The sequence below is a fragment of the Mus musculus genome, chromosome 1 (genome assembly GCF_000001635.26).
Source record: "Mus musculus strain C57BL/6J chromosome 1, GRCm38.p6 C57BL/6J".
In the NCBI taxonomy this organism is placed as follows: Eukaryota; Metazoa; Chordata; class Mammalia; order Rodentia; family Muridae; genus Mus; species Mus musculus.
In genome coordinates this window covers 64,584,587-64,606,178 of record NC_000067.6, presented here as the reverse complement: position 1 = coordinate 64,606,178, position 21,592 = coordinate 64,584,587, and the positions used below count along the sequence as shown (strand labels likewise).

The 21,592-nt window shown below is 38.7% G+C and overlaps 1 protein-coding gene across 14 annotated transcripts in view; it reads right to left on the bottom strand.

Annotated features, from left to right (window-relative positions):
- Positions 1 to 1,630: 1,630 nt before the first annotated feature.
- The window catches only part of Creb1 (cAMP responsive element binding protein 1), a 71,755-nt gene continuing 51,793 nt past the window's right edge, over positions 1,631 to 21,592 (bottom strand). For 11 of the 14 annotated variants that reach the window (XM_006495651.4, XM_006495650.4, XM_006495652.4 and 8 more), the window contains one exon: positions 3,209 to 8,945. In XM_006495651.4, the coding sequence (XP_006495714.1) occupies positions 8,801 to 8,945 (145 nt within the window). In that variant the 3' untranslated portion in view covers positions 3,209 to 8,800. Of the gene's footprint in view, positions 8,946 to 21,592 lie in introns of all 14 variants that reach the window. The other 3 variants (NM_009952.2, NM_133828.2, NM_001037726.1) reach the window with 1 other exon arrangement.

Genomic DNA, 21,592 nt, shown 5'->3' with positions numbered 1-21,592 from the left:
GGGGTGCAACTGTCAGGAAATATATTCCTTTACAAAGAAATCAGAATTGTAATTCACCCAAATATAATGAACTGAATATTAGATTTTTAAAAATTGGTATTTTAATTATGTGCCTGTGTGCAGATATGTGCATTTAGTGCATACAAAAGCTGGAGTCATTGCAACCTGTGTAGCTAGAATTATAGGTTGTGAGCTGCCTGGGTGCTGGAAATTAAACTTAGTCCTCTAAAAGAGCAGCAAATGTTCCTTACCACTGCAACCACCTAGCTAGGGCCTAAATGCTAGATTCTTTTCAGGTAGACTCCTGTTACTGCTATTTCAGACATACAGTCTAGCCATGTTGCCCAGGTTGCCCAGGAACAAGTCCTACCACCACCTCCCTAGCGATGGGGTTACAGATGTATGCCATCGCTCCCAGCTTGCCTGCAATCTTGTCTTAGCAGATACAGTTTATACTGGAAACAGCACACCACTGGGTTTTGGGTGGTCATAAAAGGCAGCTCAGTAACATCAGTGCATTAAAAAAAAAGCCCTTTATGATTATCTAAATGTACCATGTTATGTCTGCTTTTCTTTCCTAATCCAATCTGTCTCAAGAAATGGATTCTCAGGCTGTTAAAATAACAAAGCATACTCTCAATAATGAAGTTACGTAAATGTGTATAAGATTGACCAATCAATAATCAATGATCAATAATGAAGTTACGTGAATGTGTATAAGATTGACCAATCAATAATCAATGGCATTTCACTACTATACTTTTTCTTTGCCCTTTGAGACCTGGTCTCATTAGTCCAGGATGATTTTAAACTGATCCTCCAGTCTCATGTCTTGCACTTTGCTATATATCCCCAGATAATTGTTATTCTTTATCGGAAGCATTTTCTACTAGTTCTTTAACAGAACAGAACCTTAAAGTGCTTAAACCAAACCAAACCAAACCAAACCAAACCAAACCAAACCAATCTAACACAGTGTTGGTTAAGTTGTGCTGGAACCCAGCACCTGACTTTTATGAGTTAGTAGAAGGCATGAGTTTCTGTGTTCTAACCTTTCTGCTGCTCTTCACTGTCTCAAATAAGTAGCAGTCAAGTTCTTTACAGAACAAGGGTGTCATTGTGTTGAGAGGCTGCCCTAGCAAGCTGTGTTCTCACTCGCACAAGCTGAATAGTCTAGGCAGTCTCCAGTTGTGTCTCAACACTTGAAGGCTTGTTAACTCATAGGTTCTTAGTGCTGTAAAATGGTAAATACTTCTTGGCATAGCCAGGAAAGGGTTAAGTTTAAAAATCCCGAGACAGTCGCAGGAGAACAAACCAACCAACCAACCAACCAACCAACCAAACCAAACCATTGTCAATATGGGGGCAGAAGGGAAAACCAACAGACTAGAAAAAGTGTATACACATCATAGCCTTGTGTAAACCTGGCAACAGCGTCAGACATAAAAGTTAGGGATGCTTTTCAGCGTTAAATCACTTGCTTAGCAAGTCAGATAGAACCCAGGGTTCAATCCCAGCATACTTGAAGATGGAGGATGGAGTAGAACGCGGGACTAGTGTGAACACTACTGGGTTTAATTCCAGTGTCATAGAAACATGTTTCATGAAAAAAGCTAGACACAAAGTCATATACACATTATGATTCCATTTATTTGAAATTTCTCAATTTACAGAAGGCAGACTCTGGTTGCCAGAGGCAGAAGGAAAAAGGGGAAAGATAACCATTTAGTAGGTGTAGGGTTTTATCCAGATGATGGAAATGTCTGTGAACTGCACAGGAATGGTAGTTGCCCAAGTGTGTGAACGCAAATGGGTCACTTTATGGTTCTGTTAACCACTTATCAGTTAAAAAGCAAAAATAATACTCATCGCTGGAAATGAGCCTGCCTTCCACTTGATGCTAAGTCTTTATCTGAAGAATGCTTAAAACTGAAGAAAATTCAGTCTCAGGCAAGGTGGCACGGACGAACAGTGCTTTCCTGGGCTTGACAGTCAACTTAATGGAAAGTGGCACCGTGTGTATGACATGGAAAATGCCTGAAGGGACAGATTTGGAGGAGAAATTTGTTCTGTTTGGGACCTGTGCTTCCCATCTAACAAACACATGGAAGTCTAGAATTCATTGTAGAGGAAAGGGATACCAACTCTACCAAGTTATATTCTTGGAGGACTATTTTCGATTTTGAGAAGTACTTTTCTTCTGTTACTCTAGTTCCTAGGTCCTCAAATGAATGCCAAGTCACAGCTACAGGAAGATAGGCACTATTATCTTTCCGGAGGCCCAATAGCTTACAAGTAATATGATCACAGAACTGAACTGCTTGGTACAACTCTGGTTTACACCTGCCTTTCAGGTTGTGATTTTTTTTTTAAGGGATCTCACTATGTAGCCCTGGCTGTCCTGGAACTCACTTATGTAGACCAGGCTGGCCTCTGTCTCCCAAAACCTGGGATTAAAGGTACGTGCTACCATGCCAGCTTCCATCCTTTCATTTTTAAAATATTAAGTCTCGGTAATTCGGTTAAGTGTGGTTGCTCTGCAGAAAGGAGAAACAGGAAATCCATGTGACCCGAGCTTCAAAACCACATCTGACAAGCAACCAGGGAACATTACACAGCTTACTAATAAAGTTCCTAAGTTCCAGAACTTCAGAACATTATAGGGATCTTATTAGTTCTTTGGCAATAATAGATACGTGCATTTCAGGATTCCCTTGTTCATACCCTTCCCACCTTCCCTACAGGATCTCTACCAGATAGCCCACCTAGTCCCTGGTTCTGCCTCCTGTTCTCATGAGGCTGGGATTACAAGGCCATGCTATTGTACCCACCTTCCTTCTGCATTTTATACAGTCACATATTTCAGAATAAAGGTGATCCGAGTTTTTATTGTTCTTTCAGGGCATGCACACGTCTTAACTTTAAACTGCGGAACACATCTCCATTAGTTACTTGACGGGAGAACAGCACTTGGGAGTTTTAGATCATGCTCAGCCTTACTCAAAAAAGTGCTAAAAAGAATTCAGTAAAATTGAGTGTTTAGATGTGTTGTATGAATTACAGTTTTCTGTTGCTAAGCATTACAAGCTTGTGATCATTCAATGTAATCTTTGCTCATTTGACAAAATAACATCAAGTCCAAGAAAATGAGGGTAAACAAATACTAGCTTGGGGAGGGGTGTCCCAGGCCCAAAAAAGAGACTTTACAGAGTTTTTAAAAGCATGTTTATGTGACTGCACATAAATGTCTGTGTAAAAAGGGCATTATGACAGTTGATACCACAAAGATTACAGTAAGAAAAGCACTTTAAGACAATATTTCACAAATTCACAAGGATCACTTTAATATACAAAGTAACTGCTACCATTCTGAACACAAAGCAGCCAGTATGTACATAGTGTTAATAAAATGCATGGTGTCTTGGTACTTTTATTCTTTACACATAAAGCACAAAAAGATTTAGGTAAAAAATTTAAACAGGGACGTTTCTAGATTGTAGGGAAGGTTATTAGAAATGTATTCCCCTTCTCATAGTTATTAGTACTCTACTCCAATAGGAACATCAGAGTTAAAGCTGATACCCTGTTTTGTGCTGACAGTTCTGGGGAGGTATTCTCTACTCCAGTACTCAAGGAAAAACCAAACAGCCAAATACCATTCTAGGACTTCCCTGGTTATTTTGTTTTTCAAAAGTCTCAAGTGACATGTCTAGGTTCCACTGGGGCATTATAACCGATGTGTACAGATCAGCTCAAGACAGCTTTACACAGAAAACTGCTAACTAGCACACTTCTTCACCATCCTAATAAATCTACACACACAGAAAAATGTTCACAAAATTTCCCACTTTTAATATAAATAATTTTATTACATACACATTGAAGTGGCACCTGGGTAAAAATACGTCTATAAAGCACTTACCAATTCAATTTTAAAAAACATAAGAAAATAAAACTTCCCAAATATAATAAATCATTTCATGTGGCCAACATAGATTATGATCTGCAGTGATCTTTCTTCCCTACTGATTTTTTCAACATCTCGGACTTACTCTTATCTTTTGAGATGCCCTTAGAAGCTTAGAAATGCTATACTACTATGGACAAGTAGTAAATCATGCCTGCAAAAGTAGGAGTTTCCTACTTTTTGACCCTTCTTCCTTTTTCTTGCTGGTAACAATGTAACATTTCCCCAGCTGGGACCCACCCCACTGCAGCAGTGGGACAGGCCAGCTCATCCTCAGCTCTGCTGCTTTCATACTGTCAACTCGCTTCCCAAACTTTGCTCTCTTATTTTTTTTTTAATTTTTCTTTTTTTTAAAAAATAAATTTCAAGCTAAAACACCTGAAATATAATTCCTCCATTCAAATGTTATCTGGTCCTTGTTAAAGTCTGTCTGCCCCTGAGGACACACACAAAGGCTTAAAACTACATTCACTAATCAGTAAGCATACCATGAGCAGATGAGTCAGCCGGAACTTCAGCACCCTGTTTGATTTGTTTGAAATTCTTCCATACTGACTCAACTTCATGATACCTTCAACCCCTCAAGGATTATATGCCTCTCTTGGCCATTGATTCTAGAAAGTCAAGGAAACCAGTTCCTAGTACATAACAGTGACTGTTAACTTAAAAAGTCAACATTAACATTGAAAGTAATCAAGACACACACAAGCCACCCAAAACTCTAGTTGTGCTTTGTACATCTCAGTGAACACGTTTATTCTAGAATGAGTCACCTACAGGCCTAACAAAGCATACTGTACTCCCCCGCAGTCAGAAACCAGTTACGTTTAGGCAGCATTTCTCGGAAGTTAACAAAGCCAAATTAAAATGATTTAGTAACATCGATTACATGGTTTCCCATGATGACAACAAATTAATTGCTTTAACAAGGTTTGTAATCTTCTGAAAAAAAACTTTTGGCATGCTCTACATAGAACTAAAGTTGGAGGATGAAATTTAAAATTATAAGTACTTATTTTTCCTTCACTATTAGTCAAACCTAATTCCCAGATATTTAGCTTTTATAACATGCTTAAGGCTAGCTATGATACTGTGATCAATGAAACGCTTCCATTAAGGAGTCATGATTTGAAGGAGGAAGACAAAAGGGTCAGCTGAGAACTCATTGATAAGGAATTTCCCAAGTTGCTGATACCCAAACTGGGTCCTTAAAAAAAAGTGCAAGTTACAGCAAACCTTTACAAAGAACTACTGTAAATACAACCTCAAGTCAACATACAGCCTGTGTACTGGGCCCCGGGATGCTGTGCCAATCCAGAGTTTCAGTGTTACAAAGGCAGAACAAAAGCCTCTGGAAGGAACTGAAAATGAAGCAGCTATTGGTAGAGAAACCGATTTGTGTTACTAGCTGACGAGTCAACAGAGAACCAAAGCTTCCTAAACAGGAAAGGCAACATTTTGACTGAAGTCACTTCAAGTACGTAAAAGCATTCCGGGTTATATAAATGTTTGTTTCTAAGCCCCAATATTTGTATGATTCCATGTCACCCTAAATGGTCGAAAATAGTAGGGAGGAGTCCTGAGAGGCAGAGACCGGCTTCAGCCAAGAGGGCTTCTGGCTGGACAGCCTGCCTGACTGGTTTGTGCTTTAGACAGTAGCACTGCTTGCTGGCCTACCATCAAAACACATCTTGACAAAAATCCCTGTTCAAATGAAACATGAAAAGTCTTTGCCCAAAATGATTCTTGAAACAATTCTCTTAAAACCTTTTTTCAAAATGTTCTTACCAATTTTATAGCTGCCAGAAACAAAGCAGGGGGAAAAGAGCTTGGGGTTTAGGAGTTTTTAAGTGACTGGTAACATACTCAAAAGCATCAAGCCAAACAAAACAAAAACCTAATAAAAAACTGGAAGAAAAGAGAAAACCCAGTTGTGAGTGCTGGAGTAAAACAGTCACTGAAACACCAGAAGAGATGCAGGAGAAAGCACAGCAAAGTGGAATCTCACCGGACCTCAATACGCTATAATACTCAGCATTCCTGACATACCAGCTCTCAGAGCATTTAGATGATATACTGTATGTATGTATATATGTACACATATATTACAAAATGCCACGTCCCCACCCACACTATACCATCTAAACAAGCACAGCACCTAGGACAATATGATGGTTGCTAATATGGTACTTGCTTTTGATAAAGAACTTAAATTGTATCTCATATCAATTTTTTAAATATGAACATATTGGATCTAGCCCTTTCTAAACCATTTTTCAGTTAAACACTATCAAAGCTTGAAAACTCAGAAGAGTAATATATCAAAAATAAACCTATCCCCATTTCATTTTTATTAGAGTTAATCTGCCCTATAGATAAAAGTGCCACTATATATATGCAAAGTGAGCAGTACCAAACTTCTATTCTCTAGGCAAATCAGTAGCATATGTACAGATTCCTATGACAGTTCCATTCCCTTTTGGCCAACATGAAGAGAAAACATTACCGATAATGTGGCCACATACAATTTTGGATATAAGAGTTTTTAAAAAATTATGTCATTTTCTTAATAAAGATTCTCCACATAGCTCAAAAACAAGTTTTTGTTTTTGTTTTTCTCATTCTCATGTTAAAAAAAAAATCCAGCTTGCATTAAAGAGGCTTTGATTTCTTTCTGTATGAACTGAAATTTCAAAGTCAGGTTTCACAACACCATATATTTCTCACATTATCAAGTAACTGGTGTCAAACTAGTACAGTCATGCTCCAAGCATAAAGACCCAGGCCTCTGTAAATTAATATCCATCCAACTAGGAAGTATGGCTGAGACTGCCTTGGTCTCTAAAGGGTTAAGGAGACCACCTGTTTCCTCATTATGTAGAAAACCTCGACTTTTGAAGATAGACACTTAGAGATTACAACTTCTGCACGCTAGGCAAATTTTCCACTTGTGACATTTAAAATGTTCAATCTGACATTCTGACTTAATGTGAAGTAATTCCAGTTTGTTGACAGATTTGTGATTCTGCTTCCTTTTTGTTTCACCACGTTTAGCAAATGATACATCTACTTGCTAGCACAGACAGCTTTTATGCTATCTCCTTCCCAGCAAGCTCAGCAGGACAAAGATCAAACTTTAGCCGTTTGAAAGCCTTCTGGAGAATCTGGTGAACTGTCCAGACAGAAGGATTATTACATCACTCAACTCCTAGAATCATGTCCTTCACAAACTGTTCATCCTTGAAAAAAGACAATGGTTTGTTATAAACAACGTAGAACATTTACAGATAGCAACCTAGTCTTAGCTTAGAAATGGGCCAAACAGTTCCCGCTCATACGTATACTGATATTAATATTAACTTTCTTAATATCCCAAAGCAAATATAAGACACTCTTCTGAGTCTGAGTTCTTCCTCAAACGTGAAGTAACCTAACATGCCAGCCTCCACTGTCCTCATATTTGTCTTTTAAAGAGGTAACTCTTAGATTTTATTAGGTTTAATAAAAAAAAAATGAGTTATTACTAAGTCTTATCAGAAACAATGTTACACATAAATGTAGACTATAGGTAAGGATGTAAGTAGAAACATCTTCAGAAACAGAACAGCTTTTGGATAGTTAAAGCAGTACCACCTTTTTTAGGAGAAAAAAAAAAGTGTTTGCCAAATATTGTACCATAGCACACACTCCAATGTCTGAAGGAAATTACTTTTCTTGTGTGCATTTAACACAATGTTTTAGAATCACATCCTTGTAACTTCTTTGATTTAAAAAAAAAAATCCCAAGAGATTCTCTGATAAAAATATGACTATAGAAAAGGTTGTCTATTTAGTACTTTCCATCACTTTGGCTGGACATCTTGAAAACGCTCCTGTTGGCTGCACAGTGTAAATGCAGCAGTGGACTAGGTAAATGAGTGACAGTATGAGGATTCGGAAAGCAAGGACAAAAGTCTTTATTTATTAAACACCTTATTGTATAACTCAAGGAGTTAGCTTCCTGGCCAGCACCTACTCATTAAGACTTAGTACTCACCAGAATAAGCTTTATAGTATGATTTTAACTTAACTCAAAATTCAAAACCATGCTTTCCATTCAGTTGGTTACTTCTGTTAATGTATTCAAACTGCTGAACACACAGAACTGAATGAAGAAGCAACAACTGCCCTACAGAGGAACTGTAGCCAATACCGTGCTTCTCAGCACCAAGGACAACTTGTCAGTGCTGAAGAAAGGAACATACATATAAAGTTTACTCCCAACACCACACTAATATCCTTATTTAAAGGATGTTTTTAATAGTTCGACATAATTCACAATGAAAGTGTAAAAACATTAATTTGGCAGTCAACACTTCTTCATTGCACCTTCCTTACTTTCCTGTGTGGCCCACACATTACGTCAGCTCAGCAGGCTGGGTAACTGTCCCTAAGGCAATCATGGAGCTCAACAAACCTTGAAGTCATTAATAAGAAAACAAACAAAACAAACCTAAAACAAAAATAAGAAAGCCAAGATTTCATTTTCCTCATTTCCCCCAACAATTTACAAATAAGCAAATGATTACTTCTTGAGGGTGGTGGAGACGGAGGGCAGAAGTCTCTTCATGATTCCTGGCGCTGCACATTTCTTGAGGGCAGAAGTGGAAGTAGTTTTTGGAACATTCACAGTTTAATGCAAAAGCAGAAATGAATGAAATTCTGTAGTTGCTTTCAGGCAGTTTTGCGCATAGAAAAAAAGAAATGTTTAGAAAATAAATGTTTACTTGTCTTTCTGGTTGTGGCCAAGCCAGTCCATTCTCCACCGTAACAGGAGAGAACTTAAATCCCAAATTAATCTGATTTGTGGCAGTAAAGGTCCTTAAGTGCTTTTAGCTCCTCAATCAATGTTTTGTTTTGGTTTTCAAGCACTGCCACTCTGTTCTCTAAACATTTCACATATTCTTTCTTCTTTCTACGACATTCTCTTGCTGCCTCCCTAAAAATGAAAAACACAAAAAAATTTATGTTCATAAACTCCATTCCACTAATTTTAGAACAGAATGTTTTCTAGAGAAACAGCTGAAATAAGCAAACGTTCAGTATTATACAAGAAATGCTCAGGAAATGATACTGGCATTGCCTGATGCGGCAGCACACTGGTAATGCCCCTTGCTGCTAAGCTGGACAATCTGAGCGCAGCCCCTGAACCCCACATGGCTGATGGTGAGAACCTACTGCTTCTTCTTTACTTATCTGCTCCCATGCATGTGTACACGCACTAGGTAAAAAATGTATCTTTTCCAACTACCTAAAAATAGCTCAGTAGGTAAAGTACCAACGCACAAGCAGTGGACTGGATTCAGATGCTTAGCACCCTGATAAAAGCCCACAACGGGCTCAGACAGAAGGCAGAAAGCTCCATGGAATGAACTGGCCATAAAGCCTACCTCAATCCTTGAGCTCCAGATTTAATGAAAGACTTTCAAAAATGGAAGTTGGTGGGAAGGATGGAGGCTAAGTGGAGATCTTCTCTTTTTTTCCCTCTGTCCCTCCAAATCCAATCCCGTGTCACCTGCAGAGGTTTCTTCCTTGAACACCTCTAACCTCCCTCCTCCGGCCCCCCCAACTCGTTGCCTTATCTCAGACCCCAACTCCAACAGGGACTCCCTAGGAATCTGCATGCCACTCTCACCAGGGAAACAGGCAGACTAATTTCCGATCTTCACCTATATTTTCTCTCCTCCAAAACCAATTCCCCAGTCACATCCATAGCTATGTAGATTACCTCTGAGGCCTCTGTGCCACCTCCTGCGCCCATCTCCTCACCTCTTCCTGTATTCCTCCAAGTCTGTCCCCGAGTCTCATCCCCAACTCTGTAGAAGACTACTTGTAACTTCTCACTCTGGCCTCACTCCCAGGGGTCTGAGCAGATCCTGGTGGAACACCCTGCTTTGCTCTTCCCTGTGCACCCCACCTCCAGGACCATCATAGATCAACTGTGTGTGAGATCCCAGAAGAATGTCCCACCAGACAACAAAGAGTAACAACAGAGAGTAACCACATTCTCCAAAGAACCAGAGAGCAACAGAAACCAAGGAATAAATCATGCTCACAAACACAAGATCTGATATCAACACCTAGAATTACATTCTTCTCAAACCAGATGCCTAGATGTCAGCATAAAAATAGTAACAGCTAGGACAATGTATCCAGCAGGGCTCAGCAAACTTACCAGAGCAGGCCTTGAGTATTGCAACAGAGCCGAAAACAAGAAACCGATTTTAAAATAGCCTTTATTAATATGATAGAGGGCCTTAAAGAAGAAATGAACAAATCCCTTAAAGACTCCCATGAAGTCACAACAAGCAGTGGGATGGAAGGGATAAAACAACTCAAAGTCTGAAAGTGCAAACAGAATAAAGGAACCCAAGCTGAGGACACTCTGCAAATAAAACCTTTAAAACTTGAACAGGAATCACAGAAGCAAGTCACATGAACAGAATGCAAAGATGATGAGGTAATCTCTGGTTTTGAAGACAGGACAGAAGAAATTGATCAATCAAGGAAAATGTTAAATCTAAAAATTCCTGGCAAAAGACATCCTAGAAATACGGGACACCACAAAATCTAAAAATAACAGTCGGACAGGAAGGATAAGAAACCCAGATCATTGGTTTCCATATGGGACCTGGAGTTGACCCTGTGCCAAAACTATCTGCTCCCCAGTCCCGACCCGAGAAAGCGAATCTCCCACGAGTGCTGACACACATAAGATCACAGCTGAGACCTATGAGACCCAACCAGAGCCCACAGGACCCAGGAACCATGGTGCAGCTGGGGACAGGATCCTTCTAGAGGTTTCCATCTGCGCCCTGGAGCTGACCCTGTGCCACAGAGCTATCTGCACCCAAATCCTGCCCCTCATCTCCCAGGAGTGCTAACAAGCCAGGAGAACAAGCTCCAGTCAGAGACAGCAAGACCACTAACACCAGAGATAACCAGATGGCAAGAGGCAAGTACAAGAACATAAGCAACAGAAACCAAGACGACTTGATATTATTAGAACCCAGTTCTCCCACCACAGCAAGCCTTGGATACCCCAACACACCTGAAAAAGCAAGATTCTGATTTAAAATCACATCTCATGATAATGATAGTGGACTTTAAGATGGACAGAAATAACTCTCTTAAAGAAATACAGGAGAACACAAGCAAACAGGTAGAAGCTCTTAAAGAGGAAACACATAAATCCCATAAAGAAACACAAGAAAACATAACCAAACAGGTAAAGGAATTGAACATGGTTATTCAGGATCTAAAAATGGGAATAGAAACAATAAAGAAATCACAAAGGGAGACAGCCCTGGTGTTAGAAAACCTAGGAGAAGCTGGGCGTGGTGGCGCACGCCTTTAATCCCAGCACTTGGGAGGCAGAGGCAGGCAGATTTCTGAGTTCGAGGCCAGCCTGGTCTACAAAGTGAGTTCCAGGACAGCCAGGGCTATACAGAGAAATCCTGTCTCGAAAAACAAAAAAACCAAACCAACCAACCAACCAACCAACCAACCAACCAACCAAAAAACACAAAACACACCTAGGAAAGAGATCAGGATTCATAGATGCAAGCATCACCGACAGAAGACAAGAGATAGAAGAAAGAGTCTCAACCTTGACACAACAGTCAAAGAAAATGCAAAAAGATCCTAACCAAAAACATCCAGGAAATCCAGGACACAATGAGAAGACCAAACCGAAGGATAACAGGCATAGAAGAAAGCAAAGATTCCCAAGTCAAAAGGGCCAGTAAACAAGTTCAACAAAATTATAGAATAAAACTTTCCTAAAGAAAGAGATGACCATAAACATATAAGAAGATGATAGAGTCCTAAATAGATTGGATCAGAAAAAAATTCCTCCTGTCAGATAATAATCAAAACACCAAATGCACAAAACAAAGAAAGAATATTAAAAGCAATAAGGGAAAAAGGTCAAGTAACATATGAAGGCAGACCTATCAGAATTACACCAGACTTCTCACCAGAGACTATGAAAGTCAGAAGATCTTGAGCAGTTGTCATACAGACCCTAACAGAACAAAATGTCAGCCCAGACTACTATACCCAACAAAACTCTCAATTACCATAGATGATGAAACTATCATCTATGACATGTCTAAGAAACTACATAGAGAAACAATGCAATGAACAGAAGTTATGAACTGAATGGGTTTAATAGATATCTATTGGACATTTCATCCTAAAACAAACAATCAATATACTGTCTTCTCAGCATCTTATGGTACCTTATCCAAAACTGACCATATAATTGGTCACAAAACAGGCCTCAACAGATATAAAAATACTGAAATAATCCCATGCATCCCATCAGATTGCCAGGGACTAAGGTTGGTCTTCAATAACAAAACAAAACAAAACAAAACAAAACAAAACAAAACAAAACACCAGAAAGCCCACATACACATGGAAGCTGAACAACTCTCTATTCAATCACAATTTGGTCAGGAGAGAAATAAAGGCAGAAATAAAAGACTTTCTAGAATTTAATGAAAATGAAGGCACAACATACCCAAACCTATGGGACACAATGAAAGCAGTACTAAGAGGAAAACTCATAGCTCTGAGTGCCTCCAAAAAGAAACTAGAGAGAGCACACATTCGCAGCTTGACAACACACCTAAAAGGTCTAGAAGAAAAGGAAGCAAATTCACCCAAGAGGAGTAGAAGGCAGGAAATAATCTGGCAGAAAATAATCAAACTCAGGGCTGAAATCAACCAAGTGGAAACAAAAAGAACTATACAAAGAATCAGCCAAACCAGGAGCTGGTTCTTTGAGAAAAATCAACAAGATAGATAAACCCTTAGCCAGACTAACCAGAGGGCACAGAGACAGTATCTAAATTAACAAAATCAGAAATGAAAAGGAGACATAACAACAGAAACCAAAGAAATTAAAAAAAAAAATCAGATCCTATTACAAAAGCCTATACTCAACAAAACTGGAAAACCTGGGTGAAATGGACAATTTTCTAGACAGATACCAGGTGCCAAAGTTAAATCAGGATCAGATAAACCATCTAAACAGTCCCATAACCCCTAATAGAAACAGTCATTAAAAGTCTCCCAACCAAAAAATGAACCCAAGACCAGATGGTTTTAGTGCAGAGTTCTATCAGATCTTCAAAGAAGACCTACTACCTATACTTTTCAAACTTTTCCACAAAATAGAAACAGAAGGAACACTACCTAATTCATTCTATGAAGCCACAGTTACACACTGATACCAAAACCACACAAAGACCCAACAAAGAAAGAGAACTTCAGACCAATTTCCTTTATGCATAACAATGCAAAAATACTCAATAAAATTCTCACAAACCGAATCCAAGAACACATCAAAATGATCACTCACCATGATCAAGTAGGCTTCATTTTAATGGGATGTAAGCATGGTTCAATAAACAGAAATTCATCAATATAATACACTATATAAACTAACTCAAAGAAAAAAATCTCATTAGATGCTGAAAAAGGATTTTACAAAATTTGACAGCCCTTCATGTTAAAAGTCTTGGAAAGATCAGGAATTCAAGGTCCATACCTAAAGATAGTAAAAGCAACATACAGCAAACTAGTAGCCAACATCAAACTAAATGGAGAGAAACTTGAAGCAATTCCATTAAAATCAGGGACTAGACAAAGCTGCCCACTCTCTCCCTATGTACTCAATATAGTACTTGAAGTTCTAGCCAGAGCAATCAAGCAACAAAAGGATGTCAAAGGGATACAAATTAGAAAGGAAGAAGTCAACACATCACTATTTGCAGATAGTATACTTAAGTGACCTCAAAAATTGCACCAGAAAACTCCTTCAGCTGATAAACTACTTCAGCAAAGTGTCTGGATATAAAATTTACTCAAACAAATCAGTAGCCTTTTTCTACTCAAAGAATAAGCTGGCTGAGCAAGAAATTAGGGAAATAACACCCTTCACAATAGTCACAAATAATATAAAATATACTGGTGGGACTCTAACCAAGCAAGTGAAAGATCTGTATGACAAAAACTTCAAGTCTCTGAAGAAAGAAAATGAAGACCTCAGAAGATGGAAAGATCTCCTATGCTCATGCATTGGCAGGATTAACATAGTAAAAATGGCCACCTTACCAAAAGTCATCTATAGATTCAATGCAATCCCTATGAAAATTCCAATTCAATTTTTCTGAGATAGAGAGAGCAATTCTCAAATTCATTTGGAATAACAAGAAACCCAGGATAGTGAAAAAACATTCTCAACAATAAGAAAACTTCTGGGGAAATCACTATCCCTGACCTCAAGCTCTACTACAGAGCAACAGTGATAAAAACCTCATAGTATTGGTACAGTGACAGGCAGGTAGATCAATGGAATAGAATTGAAGACCCAGAAATGAACCCATAGACCTTGATATTTGACAAAGAAGCTAAAGCCATTCAGTGGAAAAAAGACAGCATTTTCAACAAATGGAATGGTGCTGGTCCAACTGGCAGTCAACATGTAGAAGAATGCAAATTGACCCACTGTTATGTCCTTGTACAAAGTTCAAGTCCAAGTGAATCAAAGACCTCCACATAAAACCAGATATACTGAATCTATTAAAAGAGAAAGCAGGAAAGAGCCTTGAATATATCGGCACAGGGGGGAATTTCTCAATAGAACACTAATGGCCCAGGCTCTAAAATGAATTATAGACAAATGGGACCTCATAAAATTGCAAAGCTTCTGTAAGGCAAAGGACACTGTCAGAACAAAATGGCAACGTACAGATTGGGGAAAGGTTTTTACCTATTCTACATCTGACAGAAGGCTAATGTCCAATATATATAAAGAACTCAATAAGTTAGACTCTGGAGAACCAAATAACCCTATTAAAAATGAGGTACAGAGCTAAACAAAGAATTCTCAACTAAAGAATCTCGAATGGTCAAGAAGCACCTAAAGAAATGTTCAACATCCTTAGTCATCAGGGAAATGCAAATCAAAACAATCCTGAGATTCCACCTCACACCACTCAGAATGGCTAAGATCAAAAATTCAGGTGACAGCAGATGCTGGCGAGGATGTGGAGAAAAAGGAACACTCCTCCATTGTTGGTGGGATTGCAAGCTGTTACAATCACTCTGGAAATCAGTCTGGCAGTTCCTCAGAAAATTGGACATAGCACTTCCTGAGGACCCAGCTTACCACTCCTGGGCATATACCCAAAAGATGCTCCAACATATAACAACGATACATGCTCCACTATATTCATAGCAGCCTTATTTATAATAGCTAGTAGCTGGAAATATCCAGATGTCCCTCAACAGAGGAACGGATACAGAAAATGTGGTACATTTACACAATATAATATTACTCAGCTATTAAAAACAATGACTTCATGAAATTTGCAGGCAAATGGATGGACCTAGAAATATCATCCCGAGTGGGGTAGCCCAGTCACAAAAGAACACACATGGTATGTACTCATTGAGATTGATGCTGTATGCACAGGGTCTGCATAGCTATGTTCCAAGTCCTCTGCATATATGTTATGAGTCTATAGAAACCCCGAATGTGTGAATGAGATTTATTGTGCCTTCTCTTGGACTCTTTTCCATTTGTTTTGTCCAATTCTGGTATGTTATTTTTTTAATCTTATATTTTATTTTATTATAATCCTTCATAATCCTGCTTGTTTTCTTTTTTTTTTCTTTACTTTTTTTTTTCCATTTTTTATTAGGTATTTAACTCATTTACATTTCCAATGCTATACCAAAAGTCCCCCATATCCACCCACCCCCACTCCCCTGCCCACCCACTCCCCCTTTTTGGCCCTGGTATTCCCCTGTACTGGGGCATATAAAGTTTCCTGCTTGTTTTCTAATGAGAAACAGAAAGGGAGTGGATCCGGAAGGGAAGGGAAGTGGGAAGGAACTGGAAGGAGTAGGGGGAGGGGAAACTAATAAGGATATATATGTGCGAAAACATCTATTCCAGTAAAAGGGAAAACAACAAGAACAACAATCCACAATCAACGTTGGAGGGGCTAGAGAAATGGTGCAGTGGTCAGAAGCACTTGTTGCTCTTCCAAAGGACCCAGGTTTTATTCCCAGCTCCCACGTCATGCCTATTTACTCTAGTTCCAGAGGATCTGACACTCTTTTCTGGCCTCTATAGACACTACACACACTATGGTTTGCAGACAGATATGCAATTAATACACTTATATACATTATAAAAATGAATTAATACAAGCAATGCTTATATACATTATAAAAATAAATCAATATTAAGAGCAAGTTAAATAGTAATTAAAGAAAAGTCCTGATGCTACCCTTAGCCCACCACACAAATGCATATGCAAGTGTATACATACTTACAGTAACATCTACATTCAAAGAATAAAAATAAATAAATGCTGTTAGGAAAATTGGATCTCCACAGGTAAAATAATGAAGTTTTTCCCTTGCCATTTACCATATGCAAAATTTAACTCATAATGGATCAAGGATCTAAATATGAGACCTAAATGTGTAACACTTTTACAACAAAATAGTTCTGAATTTTGCTTCGCAGTGATTTCTTGTGTACAGCACTGTAAACGGTCAAAACAGACAATGAGGATTCACCACATTTAAAAAGTTTCTGTACGTTAAAGATACAATGATCAGTAAAAAGGCAGACTAAAATGAGACTATTTTTGAATAATAGATGATAACTAGTTAAGAATAATTACAATTTGACAATAAAATAAGCAGTTTAGAAAATAAGCACTGGCTGGGAGATGGCGCCTGAGTCTGATCCCCACCAATGCGAGGTGCAAGCCTGTAATCCTGTGAAGAGGAAGCAGTGAAAGGCAGGTCCCTGGGGCTTGCCAGGGAGCCATTCTAGCTAACTGCAAGGCTCCAGGTTCAATGAGAAACTTTTCACAAAAAATGTGAAGAATGATTAAAGAAGACACCTGACATCAAGCAAAGGAACACACACACACACACACACACACACACACACACACACACACACACACAATTTTAGCAGACTTAGATGATGTACAGATAGCCAACAGGCACATGAAAAGGTGCTCAATATCAATCACTAGGGGGATGAAAATCAAAACCACAAGATAGTACTTCACAACTATTAGGATGGCCATACTAAAAATGATAATCACTATCTTAAGAAATAACTGAAAGGATGAAAAGAAACTAGCACAGCACCCCCCACCCCCCCCAACCTGCCCCTCGAGACAGGGTTACTCTACCACATTTATCCTTATCATTAATTCTGAAATGTCCTAATAGCTGTTTTAGGTTGTACTGCTGTGAACAGACCCAGAGGCCAAGGCAACTCTTATAAAGGAAAACAATTATTTGGGGCTGGCTTATACGTTCAGAAGTAACCCTGGCTGTCCTGGAGCTCACTCTGTAGACCAGGCTAGCCTTGAACTCAGAAATCCACCTGTCTCTGCCTCCCAAGTGCTGGGACTAAAGGCCTGTGCCACTACTGCCCGGCTCTAGCACAGTTTTATCTATAATTGCTGCTACAGTGGAGCAAATCTGTAGAATGCATCACATTTACAAAAGGCCCAATTTCTGCCAAGATTGACCAAACAGAATGGTGGGTGGGTGGGTGGGTGTTGTGTGTGTGTGTAGAACATTATGAATAGAATTAAGCAATACAATTCATCAATTTCACTAGATTTAAAAGAAATCTTTGTATACCTGTGTCTCTAGCACTCTTCACAATATTCAAGATGTACAAAAGCAATCCAAGTGTCCCTTGACAAATGGATGAAGAAAACAAAGTGCGGGTCTGGAGAGATGGTTCAGGTTAAGAGCACGGACTGACTTTCTAAAGGTCCCAAGTTCAAATCCCAGCAACCATATGGTGGCTCACACCATCCGTAATGAGATCTGATGCCCTCTTCTAGAGTGTCTGAAGACAGCTATAGTGGACTTATATATAATAAATAAATAAATCTTAAAAAAATAGAAAAAAAAGAAAACAAAGTGCTTACAGACAATGAAATGTTACATGGCCTTTAAAATGAAGAAAACTTTGGTATATGCTATAATGTGGATATTGCTTTGTGAAGTAAGCTAGTCATAAAAAACAAAACTGTAGAATTCTGCTTCTAAGAGTTTGTTAGAATAAAATTTTATAGGACTGGATGCGTTTGCCGAAAGATTGGAATGGGGTTAGTGGAGAACTGTCGAATACAGAGAGAGTTTGGGGGTTCTTGTTTTGAGATATGATTCCATACTACATACTCAGTTTCGTGGGTAGTGTCCACATGAATTATAAGCATGACTATCAGGTTGAGTGTTTTGCAAGATAAAAATGTTCTGGAAATCTATTAAACCATGATGGGGATATATATAGTATTTCGGAACTGTACACTTAAAAATGGTCAAGATAGAAATTCTGCTTTTTTTTTTAAGGATTAAAAGGGAGGTTGAAAAATCTTAACAAATTAAAAGAATAAAAATTTATTATTCGGCAAGCTTCAAAACAAACTCATAAACTCAAAAGCTCTATCTATAGTTCAATAATCCTAGCAATAGAAAGTAAAAATATTCTAGTTTTGTAAAACATGAAAAAATGAGCAATTTTACAGGCAACCATTTGTAATAGAAGCAGAGATCTATTCCTTGCACATCCTTACTATGTGGTACAGACATGGAAGAAGGAACACAGCTGGCTGGGAGAAACAAGAAATGGGGGCATTATGTGCACAACAGCCTGTTCTGTCTCAAAGTCTTGCTGAGTAGACCTGGTTGGCCTCAAAATTTCAGTCCTGTCTGGCCTGAGTGCTGGGATTACAGGAGCCCACCACACCGTGGTTGAGTAAGGTTTAAAGCAATGAAGGGAAGGGCAACATTCCTGGCCTTAAAGAATTGCAGGAAAACACGACCAAACAGGTGATGGAACTGAATAAAACCATCCAAGACCTAAAAAGGGAAGTAGACACAATAAAGAAAACCCAAAGTGAGGCAACGCTGGAGATAGAAACCCTAGGAAAGAAATCTGGAACCATAGATGCGAACATCAGCAACAGAATACAAGAGATGGAAGAGAGAATCTCAGGTGCAGAAGATTCCATGGAGAACATCGGCACAACAATCAAAGAAAATACAAAACGCAAAAAGATCCTAACTCAAAACATCCAGGAAATCCAGGACACAATGAGAAGACCAAACCTACGGACAATAGGAGTAGATGAGAATGAAGATTTTCAACTAAAGGGCCAGCAAATATCTTCAACAAAATTATGGAAGAAAACTTCCTAAACCTAAAGAAAGACATGCCCACGAGCACACAAGAAGCCTACAGAACTCCAAATAGACTGGACCAGAAAAGAAAGTCCTCCCGACACATAATAATCAGAACAACAAATGCACTAAATAAAGATAGAATATTAAAAGCAGTAAGGGAGAAAGGTCAAGTAACATAAAGGAAGGCCTATCAGAATTACACCAGACTTTTCACCAGAGACTATGAAAGCCAGAAGATCCTGGACAGATGTTATACAGACACTAAGAGAACACAAACGCAAGCCCAGGCTACTATACCCAGCCAAACTCTCAATTACCATAGATGGAGAAACCAAAGTATTTCATGAAAAAACCAAATTCACACATTATCTTTCCACGAATCCAGCCTTTCAAAAGATAATAACAGAAAAAAACCAATAAAAGGACGGAAACCACGCCCTAGAAAAAGCAAGAAAGTAATCCTTCAACAAACCTAAAAGAAGACAGCCACAAGAACAGAATGCCAACTCTAACAACAAAAATAATAGGAAGCAACAATTACTTTTCTTAATATCTCTTAATATCAATGGACTCAATTCCCCAATAAAAAAGACATAGACTAACAGACTGGCTACACAAACAGGACCCAACATTTTGCTGCTTACAGGAAACCCATCCCAGGGCAAAAGACAGACACTACCTCAGAATGAAAGCTGGAAAACAATTTTCCAAGCAAATGGTCTGAAGATATAAGCTGGAGTAGACATTCTAATATCGAATAAAATCGACTTCCAACCCAAAGTTATCAAAAAAGACAAGGAGGGACACTTCATACTCATCAAAGGTAAAATCCTCCAAGAGGAACTCTCAATTCTGAATATATATGCTCCAAATGCAAGGATAGCCACATTCATTAAAGAAACTTTAGTAAAGCTCAAAGCACACATTGCACCTCACACAATAATAGTGGGAGACTTCAACACCCCACTTTCATCAATGGACAGATCGTGGAAACAGAAACTAAACAGGGACACAGTGAAACTAACAGAAGTTATGAAACAAATGGACTTAACAGATATCTACAGAACATTTTATCCTAAAACAAAAGGATATACCTTCTTCTCAGCACCTCATGGTACCTTCTCCAAAACTGACCATATAATTGGTCACAAAACAGGCCTCAACAGATACAAAAATATTGAAATTGTCCCATGCATCCTATCAGACCACCATGGACTAAGGCTGATCTTCAATAACAACACAAATAATGGAAAGCCAACATTCACGTGGAAACTGAACAACACTCTTCTCAATGATACGTTGGTCAAGGAAGGAATAAAGAAAGAAATTAAAGACTTTTTAGAGTTTAATGAAAATGAAGCCTCAACATACCCAAACCTATGGGACACAATGAAAGCATTTCTAAGAGGGAAACTCATAGCTCTGAGTGCCTCCAAAAAGAAACTAGAGAGAGCACACACTAGCAGCTTGACAACACACCTAAAAGCTCTAGAAAAAAAGTAAGCAAATTCACCCAAGAGGAGTAGACGGCAGGAAATAATCAAACTCGGGGCGAAATTAACCAAGTGGAAACAAGAAGAACTATTCAAAGAATCAACCAAACGAGGAGCTGGTTCTTTGAGAAAATCAACAAGATAGATAAACCCTTAGCCAGACTCACTAGAGGGCACAGGGACAAAATCCTAATTAACAAAATCAGAACTGAAAAGGGAGACATAACAACAGATCCTGAAGAAATCCAAAACACCATCAGATCCTTCTACAAAAGGCTATACTCAACAAAACTGGAAAACCTGGACGAAATGGACAAATTTCTAGACAAATATCAGGTACCAAAGTTAAATCAGGATCAAGTTAACGATCTAAACAGTCCCATATCCCCTAAAGTAATAGAAGCAGTCATTTACAGTCTCCCAACCAAAAAAAGCCCAGGACCATATGGGTTTAGTGCAGAGTTCTATCAGACCTTCAAATAAGATCTAATTCCAGTTCTGCACAGACTATTCCACAAAATAGAAGTAGAAGGTACTCTACCCAACTCATTCTATGAAGCCACAATTACTCTGATACCTAAACCACAGAAAGATCTAACAAAGATAGAGAACTTCAGACCGATTTCCCTTATGAATATCGATGCAAAAATCCTCAATAAAGTTCTTGCTAACCGAATCCAAGAACACATTAAAACAATCATCCATCCTGACCAAGTAGGTTTTATTCTAGGGATGCAGGGATGGTTTAATATACAGAAATCCATCAACGTAATCCATTATATAAACAAACTCAAAGACAAAAACCACATGATCATCTCGTTAGATGCAGAAAAAGCATTTG